Source organism: Anoplolepis gracilipes, chromosome 11 (assembly GCF_047496725.1).
Source record: "Anoplolepis gracilipes chromosome 11, ASM4749672v1, whole genome shotgun sequence".
Taxonomy (NCBI): domain Eukaryota; kingdom Metazoa; phylum Arthropoda; class Insecta; order Hymenoptera; family Formicidae; genus Anoplolepis; species Anoplolepis gracilipes.
The window spans coordinates 2918576-2940615 of NC_132980.1; the positions used below are offsets into that span (position 1 = coordinate 2918576).

A 22040-nucleotide genomic window follows, 5' to 3' on the forward strand; every position below is an offset into this window, starting at 1 on the left:
AGAAAAGTCCGGTAGAGATCGTAGCACAGAGATCAAAGGCAAATGATCCAAGCAGAAAAAAAGCACTTCAAAAAAAATTAGAAGCATAAAGCAGAATAAAGAAAAGCTCTAAAAACAGCTAATTAAAAGATAAAACACTCCGAAATTACAATCAAGGCAGAGACGTTGTTCACACGACCACGGTCAAAGCTCGAATCCCCCCCTTAAGGGTCGACAGGTCCGGCGAGAAAATTCCAACGTCACTGTTACCAACATTACAAAAATGAATTCTTAGTCATTGTGTTAGTGTATGTCTGTGTACGTACCAACACCATTGTATTGCTCGCGTGGACGCTTGTACGATAGAAAAGAATCGCGCAATCGCGCTGTTCTTGTTTCTCCTCAAGCATATCGAATTACCGAGATACGGCCTGAAAATGCTTTCTGGTCTTTTGTGGCAGAAAGCAGTAATGTAACAAGGCTAACGGACGCCCACTTTTTATGAAATTTATATTTGCATATGTACATATATGTATATATACATATATCTAAATTGTAGTTAAAATTATATATACGGTAAAATATTGTACGATGATGAATATAAACAGTAGGATAATAGCTAACAAAGTGAACTAATATACACAGTATGAAAGACGAGCTAATAGACTTGGTGATATGTTGCTTTTTTACTATCAACACTTCGTGTATCATATCAACCAATAGAAAATAATATGATTGTCAATTCTTACTTGACATTGCACATTGTAGACATATATTTAAATACAGACATAAACAAAAATTTATAATTTATTTATAATATAAAAATTCCTTTTTTAGAGAATAAATTTAAGAATAACTTTTAAAATATTCAAAATATTTCTATCATTTTATTACTACACATATATTGTACGTACATGTGTATAAGTAAAACATTTATTTTATGTATGTTTTATTTATATGTATTTTGTAATAAATCGATAATAGCTATATGAAAAGATATATTTTCTAAGAAATATTCTTTTTAAATTAATAGCTTTTACAAAAAATATATTTTAATAGTTTTATGTAAAAATATATTTTATTATTTTATATAAATATTTATTAAATGTATTATTATTAAAAATCATATATTAATTGTGAACTATAAATTATAATTAATACATTACTTCAACATACTTTTTAAGTACAATAATATTTTTAATTATAAAAATTGACAAAATAATTTTAATTTAAATCAATATTTTAATTATTTTTAAATTAATTTACTTGCATTGCATAGGTAGGAGACATTTGCCGCGCTGCATAAGGACATTTAATCTCAACGACAGTATCGTCTCTGATAATGCCGTTGCAGCAAGATATGGAATTTCTTCATCAATAAATATTCCACAATCATTGATTTCTAATCCCAACTCTACCTGTAATTGCTCTTGTGCTACCATCTCTTTTTCTTTACCCCACTCAACAGCCGCATTCGTCAGTCGAGGAGGATAAAGAATTGCTTTTACAAGATTTTGGCACGAAGTTGTTTCTCTCCTGCTGCAAACTTTTCCAAAGTTTAAAGTAGTGAGAAGATTTCGCCGTATATTGTGCCACTCCGGGTTTTCATGCTGACCCCGTGTAGCACATTCCAATACAGCACGATTGCATTGTTAATCTTTTAATATTTGATAATGATTAGATCTCAGTTGTTCGTACATATGACCTTCTATATCTGGCCTTTCCGCATTTGGTCCGTAATCTTTGTCGGCCGTAAAAGTTTTAGCAAAATATTTTGAGTACGAATAGAGAGACCTAATTCTTTTGCCGCACACGCGCGTTGGTGACAGTTTTCATTTTTTTTAAATATTTTTATTTTCTATTATTTTTGTACGTGTAGGTGGTTCTTTACCTATTGCGTGACAAGTAGAACTCAATGCTTGCCAAGTATTGAATTGTACTACGGATGCTTTCACGCGAGTTTGATAAGAACCTCTTCTTGCAAAATGAATACGTTTACCGCCAATGAATTTACTAATAATTCCATTGCAACTTTCCACGGAATTACTTGTAAATTGATATAATAAGCTATCAGCATTCTCTACTACATGTTTCATCGCAAATTTAATTTTTAATAATAACCCGGCCTGTTGTAATTGAGGCACAAGATTTTCTTCACCTTCTTTTCGTTCTCCAGTATAAAAATATTTAAGGGAAGAACAACCATTATGCTCACCAAATACATGGACATATTTAATAAGTCTTTAATTAATCCTACGACCTTTTAGCTCCGGGATCTTTTGCTATTTCGACGAAACGTTACAGCCTTTACTACAGCGTTTCGAATTTTCATTACGCTGTTCGTAACTTTTTTTAATTTAGAAATATTTCTACCACCACTACTACCCGTATTTTATTACATATTGCGGAGAAGATGATTCGTGCATTCAATCTTCTCCACAACAATATTTGGATACGGTGGGTAATCTTTCAATTTTTTTAATACGTTAGTATCATTATCACCAATATATTTATCATAAATCAACTCATGCATTTCTAAACTAAGTCGGAAGCCTTCGAGGATTATATCATTTTCCATACTGGTGGAACTATGCACTGAAGAGGCAAACGAATTGAATAGTATAAAATTACAATTACGTTTATGGAGTCTGATGAACCATATTTCACATACAGCTTTAGCTTCATTATTATCAATTTTAAAACAACATCCACGTTTTAATAATTTGCCAAAACATGCAAAATCTCTTTTAAAAACTCCTCGAACAACAAATGTTCGTGAAATGCTACCAGGACAATTTTGTTATTTTGGTAATATACTCATTCTTGAATTTTATTTCCAACGTTATGGTGATAAAAATGAAAACCATATAAAACTTCAAATAGGCATCGATGGGCTTTCTATATCTCAATCTTCCGAAAATCAATTATGGCCAATACTTGGTTCAATCATACCATTTTCTGAAGTATTTTTAATTAGCTGTTACTTCGGAATGTCTAAACCATCTAATTCTAACTTATTTTTAGAAGATTTTATAGAAGAATGTAAAATCTTATATAGAAGCGGTGTACAAAATAATAACAAAATCGTAAGATTTTCAATTCATCGTTTAATAGGAGATGCTCCTGCAAAATCATTTGCAACTTCAACTAAAGGACACAGTGGATATCACAGTTGCTTGAAATGTAATATTGACGGCTGCTATATTAAGAATCGTGTTTGTTTTCCTAGTACTAATTTTTAAGAAAGAACAGATGAACTTGCAAGTAAACAATTTGATAAAAATCATTACAAAGATTATTGTAAACTAGTAGAAATACTAGATTTTGGCTTAGTTACCAACATACCATTAGATTATAAGCATTTGGTATGTAAGATATCATCTATGATGTTATATATCTATGTTCGCATTTACTTACTATTCTCCTATTGGCTACTCTAATATGCGTCTGTATACACGGTAAAATTAAATAGTATTTATATATTCTAAGTACGTTGCTTAACAACAAAATAACAAGAGGGTTCGTCACCTCATTTCACGCTGCAGATTCGTCTTTTATCGATATCTGCGCGAGTGATCGGTTGTGTCTAAGATCCTTTCCGTGTTTTAATCGATTAAAGTCCTGTAATTATTTTAAGAAAGTTGTGTTAACTTTTACTTTCTTTTATATATAAATAAATACTTTATATATAAATAAATACTTGTGTTTAACATTCTAAATAATAGTGAGTGTTATTTTTATACAAGTTCAAAATTATTATTTCACGGAACATTATCAATAATATCTTTCTCCTGTGGAAACATCCTGATGACTTTATAAACAGACTGGCTTTAATTAAAAGCTATCTTACAGGTATGTATTGGTGTTGTAAAGAAATTGATAAAATTATGGCTAAGTGGCTCTTTAAAAGTTAGATTACCAACATTTAAGATAAAAAAAATATCAGATTTATTAAAAAATAGAAGGAATTATATTCCAAAAGAATTTTCGAGAAAACTTCGTAATCTGGAAGATGTTAGCAAATGGAAAGCAACTGAACTATGATAATTTTTATTATATACAGGGCCGTTTATTTTGAAAAAAAAATTACCGTTAAAAATATACAAAAATTTTATTCTTTTACATACTGCTATTCGAATTTGGTATGTCCAAAATTACACAAAGAAAACATTAATGACGCTGAAAAATATCTAGAACAGTTTGTAATATTTTTCGAGCAAATATACAACAAGCACTTATGTCCCATAATATTCATAATTTACTATATTTGGCTAATGATGGGCGAAGATTTGGAACATTTGATACATTTAGTGCATTTAAATATGAAAATTATATGAAAACTATAAAAGCCTTAATCAGAAAAGCTGATTGTTCACTGCAACAATTATGCGATAGATATGCAGAACTAAAAGCATGTGAAGATAATAATGAAAAATTGTGACATTTGTCTAAACAAAAATTTCATGGAGTACACTGCAAGGGACCTCTTCTCAATGGTTATAATGACCCTCAATACTCAAAAATATTTTTTGAAAACTATGTTCTTACAACAAAAAGTCCTAATAACTGTTATATTTTAAATTTTAAAAGATATTCTATCATTTTAATTTCGAATTTTGCAACATCAATATCTGGAAACGTTTATATAATTGGAAAAAAATTTTTCAAAAAAAATGTATATATAAAAGTCCACTATCATCGTCATTATTCAATTGCTTTCGAGTTTTAAATTTATTGGAATTTGAAACCTGGCCTGTGTCTGACATTAATAAGAAAATGATGCTATTTCCTCAAGGAAAATATTATTGTGCAGTACTTTTATTACATTGTGAAATATCATACGTGAAACATATCAGTAAAATATCCTTTACTTTTATGTGCCAATAAATTATTAAATAAAATAATATGAAATCATATTTCCCATCATATTATGGCATGCCCAGATAGCCAAATGTTCCGATTTTGCAATCATGTTGCCGATAACCGTTGCAACAACTAATTTTGAAAAACTAGAGACAAGGTGCGACAGCATTATGCTTGTCGGGTTGAGCTCACGTGATTTCTAATTCTCAGAATAGCAAACTGATAGCAATATGGTAACATTTATTTTTTGTTTTAGTAAGACAGAAACAAAAAAGTTAAAAATTCTTATTAATTAAGCATTCAAGGATAAGAAATTTTAACTTTTCGTTTCTACCCAGACTACATTATGTTGTCTTAAAGACGTCTAAAAGACATTCTAAAATTGCTAAGACATCTTAAAAGATTATCAGAAAGATGTATTTATAATGTCTTTAAGACGAATAATCTTTACTTATTCGGACAATCTACCCGAAATGTTACAATTTTATTTGGCTAGAAACTATCCGAAATGAAATTGATCAAAATGGTTGTCACAATAATCTTATTAGTCGCATTTTTATATATTTTTGGTAACTCAATTTTAAATACAAGATAGATACCTCATGCAACGCTGCATAGCGGTAAGAAAATGAACTTTTTTTTTGTCTGAAAAGACATCTTTTAGTCATCTTTTTGCTTTTTCGGGAAAACAACTATAAAAAGATGATGAAAAGATATTTTTTTTAAGTTGTCTTTTCGATAAAGCAAAAAAATGTATTATAGACATCTTTCAGATGGCATCTTAAATTAAATGTTTTTTAGACGTCTTTAATTAAGACTTTTAAAAATGACGTCTTAAATTACAATGTCTTTAAGACGTCAGAAAGTCTTTTGGTCAAGTCTTAAAGGCGTCATAAGAAAGACGTCTTTAAGACATGCATGTTGTCTGGGAGTATTATACATGTATTGTTGCTATCATAATGCTGTAATCAGCTGTAGATGAAATGGCAAATCATCAGATGTTACCATATTGCTGACAATATAACGTTTCAATATCTCAGATCGTTTGCTTTAAAAATTTCGTAAATTAATTATTTGTAATATGCTTTCATATTGCTGAATTCAGTAGCGCGTTTTAATTCGATGTCAGCAAACGTACAACAAACATATAACAACTCATGCATTGCATTAGTTTGTTTTTAATGATCAATCACGCTTGGCTGGGTGTATTTAAAATTATTTAAAAAGTTTCTTAGTAAAATGTAAGGTTTATTTACTATCTTGAATTTGATATTTTGTAAACTTTAATTTATTATAGATAAATACTTAAAATATTTATAAAAAAGAAGCCTATAATTTATATATAATTATTGAAAAATTATAAAAATAATTTATATACAATTAAAAGGCTTCTATAATTTATATAAAAAAGATTATATAAACATAAACCTAACTTTAACTTTATTCTACATAATATTTTATTTGTAAACATTTTCAAAGGGAATCTTAAAATTGAAAAAGCACTTATAATGTGTTGGCAAATGATATCCGCTCTCTGTACGACTCGCAATGACTTGACCTCGGTGGTAAATCAGTGTCATCTACATGCGGCGTCCGCACTTATGTGCGCGTTTTCTTTTAGTCCTCTTCTTGTTACGAAACGCGACACGTCTCTGTATTTTTCTCAAGACTGATTTATAATAAAAAGAGTGTTTAGTATCAGATCCTAACGTGTATTATCGTTGCGTTTCTGTCGCCTTCCCTAATTAACAGGTTATGGGCCTAGACACCCGTAGTGACATTAACCATCGAAATACTATATAGCACGGAAAGGACATCGTGCTACGATAACTCGGACGAGCAACATCGTTTTCGACAGAAGAATAACATTGCCGTAAAAAGATACAACGGGACACAAAAACGTGAACACCGATCGAAGTGTATTAAAGTGATCGTGAGAACCATTGTAAGCGCGTAAGGATCGCGAACGTGTTAGAAAATACACTACGCGCGCGCGACCTTGCATTGTCGGCCATATTGTATCCTTCTTCTTCGTCGTGACACGAATCGGCAAGACGGTTACGTACCGCGAGGACAATTAACTGTTAAAAAAATCGTCTTGTTCCCGTGTAAACGATGAGCGCGAATAGTGTCGTACGTATTGAAGCACTCGGGCGCGAAAACTACGACACATGGAAGTTACAGATGCGTGCGTTGTTAGTGAAAAATGACGCATGGGTCTTCGTGAGTGGTAAAACAATGAAACCCGAGCCGACAGAAGCCAACGCCGCGGAAGTACATGATTGGAACAAAAGACGAGAAGGCCAAATCGGACCTAATTCTATCGATAGGAGCGAGTCAATTAAAGTTGGTAAAGAACTGCGCGACGTCACGTGAGTTATGGCTAAAATTGGAAAATACATTCTAATCGAGAGGGCCTGCTCGTAAAGCCACACTATTAAAAGTCTTATTTTGCAAAAGATGAGTAAAAATAGCGATGTACGCGAACATTTACCCGAATTTTTAGACACGGTAGATAAGCAGAAACGTAGTCATTAATCCAGATCAACTTGCCATTATGATGTTATATAGTTTGCCGTCGAGTTTCAAAAATTTCGGAATCGCTATCGAAAGTCGTGATGAGTTCCCGAATCCCGAAATCCTGCGTACGAAGATAATCGAGGAGTCCGATGCGAGAAGAAATGCAGCAACGTTGAATCAACCACAGAACGCCATGTTCGTGAATAAGAAGAAGTGTTACAAGCAGAAGGAATATTCGGTCAACAAGGAAGATCCGAAGAAGAAAAACGTTCAAATACAAGTGCTTCAAGTGTCATGGAAAGGGACATAAGGCTTCTGAGTGTCCGTCCCAGAAAGCAGATGAAAAGGAATTCTCTTGCGTGTCACTTCTCTCAATTGAAAGGTTGACACGTGTCAGATGGCAGACAGTGCTGATCAGAACGTGTGGTGCCTCAATAGCGGGTGCACGTCTCACATCTGTAAGGATGTCAAGTTGTTCACTGAAATAAGCCAAAATGAGTCAAGTAAGTTAAACTTAACCAGCGATGCGCCCGTTGAAATCAAGGCTAGGGGTGTAGCAACTATTGCGACGATTAACGGCCAAGAACAACGTGATCTTGAACGGAACATTACTCGTACCGAAATTAGAACAAATTTATTGTCTGTCACGAAGATTACGGATAAAGGATATAAAGTTGTGTTTGACAAACACAAGGCAGCGGTCACTGATCGGAAGGGACATACGAAGCTGACAGTGAAACGGGCCGGCAATCTCTATTTCGTCAACGGGGAGTCGTCCGATCGTTGCCAGAATGTCGAAAATGACAGTTAAGGAAAGCAATCAATTTGCAGCGTCGGAAAGCACTGTCCGATCTTGGCATCAACGTTTGGGCCACCTCAATTTCCACGATCTCGTTCGTGCGTCAAGAGATAAAGCTATTCAAAGTGTTGATGCGCCATATGAGTTTGGAGACTTGAGTTGTGAGATTTGCATTCAGAGGAAGATGACACGACCATCGTTCCCGAAAAAGTCGAAACGAAAGACTACGAAACTGGAACTCATCCACACCGATATATGTGGTCTTATGCGTGTTTCGTCAAATGGTGGATCGAAGTACTTCATCACTTTCATGGATGATTGTACGAGATAAACAGAAGTGAGATTCGTAAAAAGCAAGGATCAAACCCTCAAGGAATTCAAAGTGTACCAGGTTTTCGTTGAAAAGCAATACAATGCGAAGATAAAGGCGATCCAATCCGACAACGGTCGCGAATACGTTAATAAGGAGTTCGACGAGTACCTGAAAGGGATCCAACGTCGTTTCACTACCGCGTACACTCCGGAACAGAACGGAATAGCCGAAAGGAAAAATCGGACCCTGGTGGATTCTGCGAGATATCTTCTACTCCAGTTCGGTTTACCGCCATTATTTTGGGCCGAGGCGGTTCACACAGTTAATTATATGAAAAATTGCTGTCCTACAAAGAAGCCGGAGAAAAGAACTCCACACGAATTTTGGAAAGGCCAAACACCAGCAGTAAATTATCTCAGAAGTTTTGGATGTAAGGTATTCTGTTTGAACAGGGCTCTTACGAGAGGAAAGTTTGATGCCAAATCTAGAGAAGGGATATTTATCGGGTATACCGAGCAGTCGAAAGGTTTTCGGATTTGGTTACCGAAGTCCAGAAAGGTAGAGATCACCCGTGACGTAAGATTCCTGGAAAATGATTTGGGCACATCAGATAAGTCTTCCGAGAGCTTTTATCCAGAGGATGCAGTACAGGATCGGTCCATAGATCAGAAAGTAATCGATGGAGACATCGATATCGAAATGATTTCAGAACCAATTAACATAACGCCAGAGGATCCCGACGAAGAAGTCGGTGATAAACCAGGGGGAGCCGATGCACAGGAAGAGACAGCACCGGTTCGAAGACGAGGACGTCCCCGCATTATAAGAACCGGACTACCTGGAAGACCGCGAAAGGATTATAGCCAACGGGAAACCGATCAGACTGACCTTGCCTGCGCAGCCGAGATCAAGTATGAATTCTTCAGAGTGGGTAAATGCTATGGTGTCGGAAGTGACATCTTTAATCAAAAACAATACGTGGAAACTGGTGGAACGTTCCAAAAATCGTCATGTGATCGGAAGCCGATTCGTTCTACGAAACAAGTATAAGTCCGATGGATCTATTGAGAAAGAGGAAGGCTTGTTTGGTGGCACGCGGATTTTCCCAAAAGTCGGAGATAGATTTCCGTGAAACGTTCGCTCCGGTGGCTAGGTTAAGCTCCATACGCGCAGCAGTAGCTGTCGCGGTCAAGAAGAATATAAAAATCGAACAACTCGACATCACAACCGCGTACCTAAACGGTAACGTCGAAGAGGAGATTTTTATGGAAGCCCCAGAATACCTCGAAGATATTTTGAAGCATATCGTTAGAGCTAAAGGAGAAAGCAAATCTATCAGGGAGGCTGCGAATAAAATGTTAGCGGATCTACAAGAATCGGATGTCGTTTGTCTGTTAAACAAAGCAAAGGAGGGATTACGGCAAGCGGGTCAGGCCTGGCATCTTAGGTTGGACAAGGAACTTCAAGAGTTGGGTGCTGTTCAGTCAAAAATTGATACATGCTTATATTTCTCTGGGCCGATTGAGAACAGAAGCTACACCTTGATTTATGTCGACGATATATTAATCATGTCGTGCGACGGTTCTGAGATCGCGAGAATAAAAGATCATCTCAGCACAAAATTTGATGTCAAGGATCTAGGTAAAGTCAAGTATTGTCTAGGCCTAGAGTTCACAAGGAACGAAGGAGAGATCACCGTGAAAAAGAGAGGCTACATACATGATATTCTCGATCGATTCGGGATGACCGAGTGCAGACCTGTGTCAACACCGCTGGAACCGGGACTCAAGCTGGAGAAAGAATTCAAGACGGACGACGAAAGATACGAGGCTCCCTATCGTGAGTTGATAGGATCATTAATGTATCTATCGGTGGCGACAAGACCGACATAGCTCGTGCCGTTAACTATTTGAGCCAATTCAACAGCTGTTACATGGAGACACATTGGAGGGCTGCCAAAAGGATACTACGTATCTGAAAGGAACCGATGCCGTCGGTCTCGTTTACTCTTGTTCTAGTAATCCTTCCGTCATGTTCGCTGACGCCGACTGGGGCAACTGTAACCTTGATTGCAGATCCTATACAGGTCTTCATCGTGAGCGGCGGAGCCGTGACCTGGGAGTCAAGGAAACAACAGACAGTGGCACTGTCATCAATCGAGGCCGAATATATGGCCCTGTCGGAGGCTACCAAAGACGCTCTGTGCATGGGTAGGTTGCTCGGAGAGCTCCGTTTGGATTTGAACGAGATCATTAATATCAAGAACGACAAGTTCGGCGCCCAGAAGCTGGGGACAAATCTCAGTTATCACGCACGATCTAGTTATCAAGCTTAGTTATCAAGCACATTGACGTTAGACATCATTTTGTGCTCCAGGCTGTTAAGGAGGGGTCGATACGCATTCAGCACGTGTCATCTAACGAGATGGCGGCGGACATCCTCACAAAGAGATTGCCGAGAGGGAAGCATGAAAGTTGCATCCAACTCCTCGGGCTTAAGTCTATCCACTAGAAAGGACTCATCACTAATTGCAATTCGAGGGGAAGTGTTGGCGAATGATATCCGCTCTCTGTACGACTCGCAATGACTTGACCTCGGTGGTAACTAAATCAGTGCCATCTATATGCGGCGTGCGCGCCTTCTTTTAGTCCTCTTCCTATTACAATACGCGACACGTCTCTGTATTTTTTTCAAGACTGATTTATAATAAAAAGAGTGTTTAGTATCGGATCCTAGCGTGTATTATCGTTGCGTTTCTGTCGCCTTCCCTAACTAACATAATAAGCAATTTAAGTGTAAGATATCATGTTGTTGAATTTGAAGACGATCTTGAAATTGTTCCGTCCTCATGGTTAAAAGATAAGAATATGTACAAGTATCCTGCAACTAAATCCAAGAAAAAGAAAGATAAAGCCGTTATCAGGAACATACAACCTGATTTAAATTGGAAAGATTATGCTATTTTAAGGACATTTGCAGTATAATTTAAAAATGTTGAATTGTTCAAAATATACACATATTATAATAAAATATAAAAAGCGATAATAGTTCCAATATAATTATGCATATAAATAATATATTATTTTTATATATTTTAATCTATATTTTTTTGTTTTAGACACTTATGAGGAAGCCTGTTTAAAATATGATAGAGCAGTATATATATCAGGTTTTAGCACAGACAAAGATGACAATGATAAGGAAAACAATTTCATACAAAAATTAAACATGTTAAAACAAAGAAAAAGTCAAGTACAGAATAGTCAAATACATAAAAGTTTATTTAAAGGTATTAATTAAAAATCTGTATAAATTGTTTATTTACTTAAATATAAATATAAATAGTATTAAACATTTTTATTTATGTATAATGTAAATATCAAATAAAAATGTTTCATACTGATCTGTATGAAGTTAGCACCCCATTTTTCATCTTTTCAAGGTTGATTTTCCAAAATTGGGGTGTCAGGTAAAAAAATCGTTTTTTTTAATTTTCCGCTAAAATTTTTATTATAAAAATTTTATCTTTTGGAACAATTTAGAACAAGTCTAGGACAATCTGGAACAACTTTTAGAAATTGAAAATTTGAAAAATGGAGTGACTTCATACAGGTTAATAATAAACAATTATAAACAATTAAGAATACATCTACATGTGCTACGGACGTCCGTGCCCTGTTCAGGAGGGATACCCCTCCCTTCCAGCCGTTGAAGCGCGCCATCGACTAGAGAACGTTCGCTGCGCTTATGTCTCCAGGTTTGCTCATAGATCAGAACTGACCCCGTATTGCGCTTTTTGTTTCGTGAACTCGAATAATATCAATAAGAACTCTTACGCATACTTCAACGCTCACCTTGCCATCGACAGCGCGCGTTACACCGGTGTATATTGCACTGCATGTTCTCGTAATCTAACAGAGTTTTTCCCGTTTGACTGCGAAAGGTGTATCGGTGCTTATTCCGACTTCCTCCGAGATCTAAGAGGTAGGAATATTTTCTATCATTCATTAGCGGACCCAATCAAGGTATTCCGTTAGTGGAACCATCCCCGAGGGATTTATACTACGAGACTTCCCTTAATCAATAATTGCCGCTTTCGCCGTTGCTATATCATCACTAATATTACAGCTGGTAACACCATCGCCGATAATAAAAACGCGTCGGGCCATCATATCATCTCATACATCGTCTTCAAAGGAGAATATTCATCGTCCGGATTGCCTTAGTCGCGGACAATTCCCAGAAGCTTCTTAAATAAGCGACCCGGTCAGGTGGAAGGTCCGAGTACTCTCAGGAGCCACGACCACGCTTAGACGTAACAGTATATAACATTGTACATTTAATGTTATATACTTATTTTTATCTCTATATAATAAATACAAATAAATTGTTAATTTTTTTTTAATTTGATAAATGTTTAGTATTATATACTATATTTGTGAAATAAATATTTTATCATATTTGATATCTCTTAGACACTTTGCACACGTTTACTTGTACATAGCTTTATTGTATCATGGTTTTGCATATGCCAAACATGTAATAAATAGGAAGTAAATATGCTACAATGTTTAATTTGAGAAATATATATGTGTATATAACACTATGTATATCTAATAGGATATAGTTTTCTTATTTTTATCTGTATGTAATAAGTGCAAATAAATTGTTTATTATTTATAATACATATTAGGTATTGAGTATATAATTATCTTTATTTTGTATTTTATACCATAATGTGTGTGAAAAAACGGTAATTATGCATAAGTACTACTCCAAAGAAAACTCAATTTTTTTTATTGTAATCAAGAAAACTAGTGCAAAGATAGTACGTACAAGTGTTTTTACGAAGGCGCAAGTCTTTTTATAAGTTTTAAATGAAAAAATTACATAAATAAATTTATTCATCATTATTCATAAGATCTTTAAAAAAGTTGATAGAAAGGAAAAAAAACATTAGTTAGTTTCATAATACACACACACACACACACACGAGAGGGAGTGCAAGGGGGGGCCTTCGGCCTTTCTCCTCCCGCACCCAGTCCGTCCACCACGCTTCGCATGTACGTTGCAAGACAAAGCAAAGTTTATATGGGTTTGCAACTTTTTACGTGAAGCGAGGTGGACGAGGTGGGTGCGGGAGGGAGGCCGAAAGCCTCCCCCCAGCCCGTGTGTGTGTGTATATATGTTATGAAAATATTCCCTCGTTCATATTTATATTATTCTATGCGAATAAAAATCAAATTTATTAGTATTTGAAATTCGCATATCTCGAAATTGAATATTAGTATTCTCCATCGTCATAACTTCTTCAGAAAGACTTGCGCCTTCGTAAAAACACTTGTACATACTATCTTTGCACTAGTTTTCTTGATTACAATAAAAAAAATTGAGTTTTCTTTGGAGTAGTACTTATGCATATTAACTTAAAAAAGTTATGAATATGTGTATTTACAATAATAATAAATATATGTATTTATATAATATATATATATATATATATATATATTGAATGCTATTATAAAAATACGTTTTAGTAATATCATTCATTATGGTATAAAATACAAAAAAAGCATAATTTTATATTCAATATCTAATTGTATTTCTAATAGACAATTTATTTTCATTTATATTACATACAGATAAAAATAAGAAAAGTGTATGACATTAGATATATAGTGTTATATATACATATTTCTCAAAAAACATTGTAACATATTTAGTTCCTACTTATTGCATATTTTGCATATGCAAAGCCATGATATAATGAAGCCACGTACAAGATGAAGTAGACGTATGTAAAAGGTCTAAGAGATATCAAGTATGATAAAATATTTATTTTACAAATATATATATATATATATATATATATATATATATAATACTATATGTATACATTTATAAAAGAAAAAGTTTAACAATTTATTTGTATTTATTATATAGATATAAAAATAAGTATATGACATTAGATGTTTATATTATATACACATATTTCTCAAATTTAATTTGTTTACACACATTTTGTATATGCCTATTAGTCCTCTACATTTTGTTCAGCCTTGCGACGAAATTTTGATCGAGAAAAAAAGTCGTTTCTTTATAATCATTTGAAACGACACATGTACAAAGATTACGCATCAGTGTGTACTATTACTACACAAATAGCTCTTCGCGAGCGAGCGAAAGAGACGATAATAGAAGCGAGCGAGACAGTAATAGGAACGAGGGAGACAATAATAAGAGTGAACGAGACAGTAATAAGAGCGAGCGAGACAGTAATAGGAGCGAGCGAGAGGGACATAGCAACTGGCAGAGAAAATTCGAGGCTCAAGTCTTTCCTTGCACGCTGCTATTCCCCTTTCGCTCGCTCTTATTGCTGTCTCGCTCGATCCTATTGCTATCTCGATTGCTCCTATTACTGTCTCACTCGCTCCTATTGCTATCTCGCTCGCTCTCATGCCGACTGCGTCGGGAACATTTTTTTAGTTCTTTCAAGGCGGCGCTCAAAATCGCGTATGAGTTTGGTCGACGCTTCGGTATCCTCTTAACCAATAATCAAGGAGGGAAGTATTTAGTTACTTTATTAATTAGTAATCAGAATATAAATTTTTTTAATACTTGATTAATAACTAGTATAATTGGTAAAAGTATAATATAACGCTCTCCTCTCCGATTTTGTCCAAATTTTCAGAATTTGTCTATTTTTATGCGTAGAATTTTCTCTGAAAAGGAAATTTGTCACTTATGTTTGGTTTTTTTTTTTTTAAATAAATAAAGTTTTATGATGTCGATAAGTAGGAAATTGATAATTTTACATTATTTGACATTTGTCATTCATCTTTTCTTTTGTTTTGTAACCTTTCATAATATTATAACGACTTAACATTAATAAAAAATGAAGTTACACGAATTTTTAGTGTTAATTAGTGAAAGACAAAGTCTAGTTAATTTTTTAATTGAGTTAAATGTTATTAATGATAATGTAAAATGTAAAGATTGTGGATGTATAATTAATTTAAATGTTAATAGTTTAGAATTTAAATGTACAACACATCGTATCAAGTAATTAATTATCATAAAAACAGGCAGAAAGTTAAATGTTAATTTAGACATAGTGCCTTAAAAAATACTTGGTTTGATAAAAGCAAATTATCAATCGAAAAAATTTGTATATTTGTTGCTTATTTTATAATATTAAAACCACCGCGTCATGATTTTTTAAAAAATCAATTGGAAATAACTGCTAAAACTGTAGTTGATTGGCAAAGTTTTTGCCGTGAAGTAAGAATATAAAAATTAACAATATTAATATGATCAAATTATTACTATTTTTATTATATTAAATACTAATTATAATCATTATAATAGATATGTGTTTATTAGATTGAGAAACATTTTGTAAAAATTGGAGGTGAAGGAGTGATAGTTGAAATTGATGAAGCCAAAATAAGAAAACGAAAATATAATAGAGATAGTATAGATGGGAAGTGGATTTTTGGAAGATATGAAAGAAATAGTGGACGAATGTTTATAGTACCTGTATCTAGAAGAACTAAAGAAACCTTAATTAGTGTGATTAAAGAATGGATTTTGCCAGGAACAATTATTATGTCAGATTGCTGGAAAGCGTATAATTGTTTAGAAACTGAAGATTTTAAGCACTTCACCGTTAATCAGTCTTTAAACTTTGTCAATCCGGATACTGATATGAAATTTCAAATACAATATAAAATAATAGTAATAATATTAATAAAATACAATATATTTTTAATTTTAGGTGCACGTACTCAAAATATTGAGCGAATTTGTCGCGAAGTTCGTGCAAATATACCAAGATACGGTACAAGAGAAGCACATTTAGTTGGATATTTAACAGAATTTCTTTTTAAAAGAAAATTTAATATAAATGAACGAATTGTTGAATTTTTTAAAATAATTAGAAAATTATATCCTCTCACTAAAACTTAATTATATATTTACAATGTTTAATAAATTCTAAAATTTTATAATAAAACTTTTTTTAGTTTAATTTAAAAGATCATAACAAATATTCTTTGCTTTAATTATAAATATAAATTTTAATGTTTAAATTAAAACAGAAAATAGTTTGTTTTAATCTTTTGATTAAAGCAAAGAAATAGAAAAATTAAATGTTTTTGAATAATATATAATATTTAAGATAGTTACCAGTTTAATATTTTTTACGTAGATTAAAGTTCAAATCTAACATTTCTTGAAAATATGATTTAAATATAAAAATCTGTCTTTAATCTCGCGTTTCCTATCTTTTGTGTACGCTTTCTTTAACGTAAATGTTAAAATTTCGTGTAAAAATTTTTCCGAGATAGCATTTAAAAAAGCAATATTAACCAACATTATCTCCTATTATAATCCTTTAAATTTTTATCCCAAAACATTTTGCGGATAAATTTTGGCCATAATTTAGTATTTCCAATAACATCTTGTACTGCTAACCAAGGATTTTTGTTTAATTGCTCAACAGAATAACCCATTTTCAAATAAAATTTCAACACAATGGGCGCGTTCGGGGAGACACTATATAGCGCTACCAGTGTCGTTCTATATTTGTTACTCATTAAAAGTTGAACAAAGATAGAACGACATTGGTAGCGCTATATAGTGTCTCTCCGAACACGCCCAATGTTTTATTGAATAATTGACAGATAATATTGAACATGCACAGAGAATAAAGCGGATCATACAGTTATAAGTTAACAATTTCCTACTTATCGACATCATAAAACTTTATTTATTAAAAAAAAAAAAACCAAACATAAGCGACAATTTCCTTTTCAGAGAAAATTCTACGCATAAAAATAGACAAATTCTGAAAATTTGAACAAAATCGGAGAGAAGAGCGTTATACTATACTTTACCGTATAATTATATTTTTTGATTAATAAGTAATCATAGTAACATATTTTTTTAATTACTTTTAATTGCTTTTTAATTACTAGGTAATCAATAATTATACTGAAAAATTTTTGGTAAATATTGACATTAACGGACCCAGCCCCGATAACCTTGACCTTGACACATGTTGTCAAGGTCACCCTCCTGAGTGACCTTCAGAAGGTTTTAGCCGTCGCTCGTTATTTATTAAAAAGTTATTAACAAAAAAAGTATAGAAAATATAGCAGCTATTTTGAATATTAAGAGACATAAACGAGTAATATTGATATAAAACTGATACATATATGAACAAAAATAAATTTAGAGCAGTGAATCGTTGCTATATAGAAGTTTTTTATTATAAATACAAAATTTTCTTTACTTTAATCACAAACACAAAGAATTAAATACAATTAGTTTCATAACCACACACACACACACACACGCACACGCACACGCACACGCACACGCACACGCACACGCACACGCACACGCACACGCTCACGCACACGCACACGCACACGCACACGCACACGGGGTGAGTGCGGGAGGGGGAGGGCCGAAGGCCCCCCTTGCACTCCCCCCCGTGTGTGTGTGTATGGCCACAGCGAAAAAGTGTGAGTTAAGTGTACTTGTCGATCATATAGTATGCGGACACAATGTATCCTTACTAATATAAACACAGAGACGATTCATACGAAAATGTAAACACCTAGATATCTTGAGATATATTTCTCAGTTATTTTTCACTCGTTACTGTGTCAAGTCATAAAATTTGCTAGCGTTAAAAAGTACAAGATGTTGTTACATGAATTTTTACATCTTACATATAATAAGCAGCAGTTTTTGCAGAATTTATGTAAAAAAAAAGTATAATTTTTGAAACTTTTTTTGTTAATAACTTTTTAATAAAAAACGAGCGACGGCTAAAACTTTCTGAAGGTCACTCAGGAGGGTGACCTTGACAATATATGTCAAAGTCAAGGTGATCGGGGCTGGGTCCGCTATTGTCAATATTTATTGTACTTTTTTCAAATTCAATTTATTTGTTCATTGAAAATAAATAAATTATTTTGTTAATTGAATTTTTTTTTATCGGCTTTAAAAAGTCTAATTCAACTAATTTTATTAAAAAAATATTTCGTTGAATTTAGTCTTTTCTTTCTGGAATTGCTGTAATTTTTAAGTAAGTCTGATTACTTATTGATAATATAATTAAAATTATTCTAATTACTAATTAAGTAATAAAAAAATTTTCAATTCTGATTGGTGATTGATAAAATAATTAAAACTTTTTCATTTTTGTTGTCGAATATTTAAGTAATCTAAAAATTTTCTGGTTTGATTATTGATTATCCAAGTAATCGTTAATCAAAACTAATAAACTAAAAAAAAATATACTAAAAATATACTAAAAATATATTGAAAATATCTTTACACAAAATTATATTTTACATGATAGAAAAATAAGCATGTCCTAAATTATTGTTTTTCATATTATTGAGAGCAATTTCTTTTGTGCAAGTATATAAAAAAATCTAAAAAATTTATATATTTCGGATATTTATAAAAATACATTGGAAAACTAAGCACTCAAAAAATATATCGGAAATTGCATACATATGCAAAATGGTTGTTAACTGTATGTTTATGTTAATAAATATAATGAATATAATATGATGGATTGATATGATATGGTGAAACGCGATAAGAGATTAAGAAGCTTGATTTTATCTAATATTATAAATCATCATTTTCACGTTAACGCATTTATGGATTTAATATTTATAACTCTTTTATGGTTAGTATTATATTCAAAACATGTACATTTGATTATATTTTTAATAATCAAAATAATAAATATAATTACAATGAATAATTAATAATAATAATAGTTTTAAAAATTAATATGTACTACTAAAGTGACTAATAGAATACTAATAGAGTACTAATAGAATATAAAATTTATTATATGACAATAATTTGTTATTTTTTAGTAAAAATGGTTTTAAGAGAATTATATTTCATGAAACCTTCGTAGATTTAAATACAATTTCTCGTAGACTATTTCTATAATTTTTAACTCAACATAATGTAGTAAATTATTTTTTTATAAAAACTTTCTTATATTTTATATATTTTAAGATTGTGTAAGTGCTTTTACTTGGTAACACACAGGTACATTGGTACCAGATTTGATGAAGTAAACGAACACATGAGATGTTTGCTGGTAAAAGAAGACTATGGATTGCGATATACGTGAAGAAAAACTGTATTAACCATTCATAGATATATCATGTGCGCTAACAACTACAAACATGTGCTATGGACATTAATGTAAATCCATAAATATATTAATATATAAATCTGCTCGAATATATCTGTAATTTCTGAGGACTATAAAACTAATAAAAATAATTTAATTTAAAATTAGTGCATTTAAAAAGCTATTTGTGCAATGATATGTAGTTTTTTCTTTATGCATAATTTATACGTTTTTCTTTATGTTTTCTCATTAATTTTATTTTTAATCAAATCTTATTTTTTTAAAATCTTTATTTGGAATTGCATCGAATCGCTCATGAATTAAACAGAATTTTTGGAATACAAATGACTATGGAATTGGTAAATTATATAATATTTTTTGCAAAATTTTTTAGATTTTTTTATATACTTGCACAAAAGAATATGCTCTCAATATTACCACCATTAAAGTGGTTTGATTTACAAATTTGGTTGCTGTCATTTGGAATTAGACTTTTCTGTATAAAAAATGAAAAAAAAATTTAACCGCCGACCTGACTGGCTAAGAACTTTTATTTGAATATTTAAGAAATATTACATTACATTACGTTTCGACTCTTGGTTTGGGTCCTCTTCAAATATACAGTTTCTACAAAAAAGTTCGAAGTTGTCAAATATAAAAATAATGTACGTGTGGATAATACACCATTATAAACCGCAACAATGTAACCAAAAAACAAAAACCGACAATTATTACCTGAGATAAGTCAATTAAGCACTAAAACATAATGATTATTACTAGACACGAAAACTTCAAGCAAACAATTAATGCTTCGTCGAAAGTCGACATCTCTTATGAGATGTTCACCAGAGAAAGAGAAGGATCATATTGACTTTATTATTGTGTCGTAGATAGGATTAAGGTTTTCTGTATCCTTTTGAAGGTTAATTGTGTTGTCTGTCATTTTAATGTAAAACATTTCGACTATCTCTCTCTTTCTCAAATGTCTTTCCGCATGCAAAATTTTTGGGTTTTTCCAATCGAAATCATGTTCGAATTCGCTTCTATGCTTACTAACGACGTTATCGTTACTAGCATATTTTTTTATGTTGTTATTATGTTCTTTTATACGCACTCCTAAGTGTCTTTTAGTTTGACCAATGTAAAACGCGTTACAATTAATACAATCAATCTTGTAGACCACCGCTGTTTTTTCGGTGTTGCTAAGTTTGTCTTCACCACGCTTTATTAGACAGTCCAATTTTTTGGTTGATTTGTAAACAGTATTGAGACTGCACTTTTTTAGTTCGCGCCTTAAATCTTCGCTAAGATGTTTAATATATGGAATAGGGATGACGGATCTGACATCGATTTTATTCGAGTTACGGACCGATGTCTCTGGTAGCGAGCGTTGAGAATTCTCAATCTTTTATTCGCATATTTATTAATAAATTCTAGTGGAAAACAATTATTAGTCAATATTTCCTTAACAATTGTGATGTTGCGATCGTGGTATTGTTCATCAGAGAGTGTAATGGCCCTATCAACCAGACTAAAGATAGTATTTATTTTATATTTGGTAGGATGATTGGAGAGAAAATTGATATATCTACCAGAAAAAGTAGGTTTTCTGTACCAATTAATTAGTAACCAAAGTATTGCCAATGCGATTGACCGATGTGTCCAAAAAATTAATGCTATTATTATTTTCAATCTCGTGAGTGAATTGTAGTCTATTGTGGTAACTATTGAACATTGAAACGATGCTGTCGACACAGTCACGCGGTACAATGGCAAAAATGTTGTCAACATATCTGTAGTATACCGAAATGGAAGGATTCAAAGAGCTCAGACAGTACGTTTCCAGGTCATCCATGATCAAGTCAGCCAATATTGAAGACAAGGGGGACCCCATGGGGCTACCAAAAATCTGCTCATAAAATTGACCATCGAAGCAGAAACTCGTTGAATCCAATATTATTTCAACAGCATATAGAAACTGTGCCAAATTCATCGTAGTATTTTTGGTTATGTTAATCCATCGTCTCTCTATTGCCTTAAACATGAGCTCCTTCGGGATGTTAGTGAATAAGGATGTAACATCTAATGACAAAAGTATTTCATAATCACATCAATTAATTGATTCATAATTTTTCTCGAAAACGACCAAAAGGATACAGAAAACCTTAATCCTATCTACGATACAATAATAAAATCAGTATGATCCCTCTCTTTCTCTGGTGAACATCTCATAAGAGATGTCGACTTTCGACGAAACATTAATTGTTTGCTTGAAGTTTTCGCGTCTAGTAATAATCATTATGTTTTAGTGCTTAATTGAATTATCTCAGGTAATAATTGTCGGTTCTTGTTTTTTATTTACATTGTTGCGGTTTATAATGGTGCAT

General features: G+C 32.5%; 2 protein-coding genes and 1 pseudogene across 2 annotated transcripts; 2 read left to right on the plus strand and 1 right to left on the minus strand.

The window, feature by feature from the left end:
- Positions 1-6957: 6957 nt before the first annotated feature.
- LOC140671362 (uncharacterized) lies at positions 6958-9524 on the plus strand. The gene is made up of 5 exons (XM_072902609.1): positions 6958-7214; positions 7414-7642; positions 7745-8168; positions 8340-8455; positions 8535-9524. Exons 1-5 carry the CDS (start codon positions 6958-6960, stop codon positions 9522-9524), a joined length of 2016 nt encoding a protein of 671 aa, XP_072758710.1.
- A 4733-nt stretch (positions 9525-14257) lies between these two features.
- On the plus strand, positions 14258-16442 carry LOC140671363 (uncharacterized; annotated as a pseudogene).
- A 4829-nt stretch (positions 16443-21271) lies between these two features.
- Positions 21272-22040, minus strand: LOC140671364 (uncharacterized). Its single transcript, XM_072902611.1, has 2 exons — positions 22016-22040; positions 21272-21735 (listed from the first exon to the last, which is right to left on the minus strand). Exons 1-2 carry the CDS (start codon positions 22038-22040, stop codon positions 21272-21274), a joined length of 489 nt encoding a protein of 162 aa, XP_072758712.1.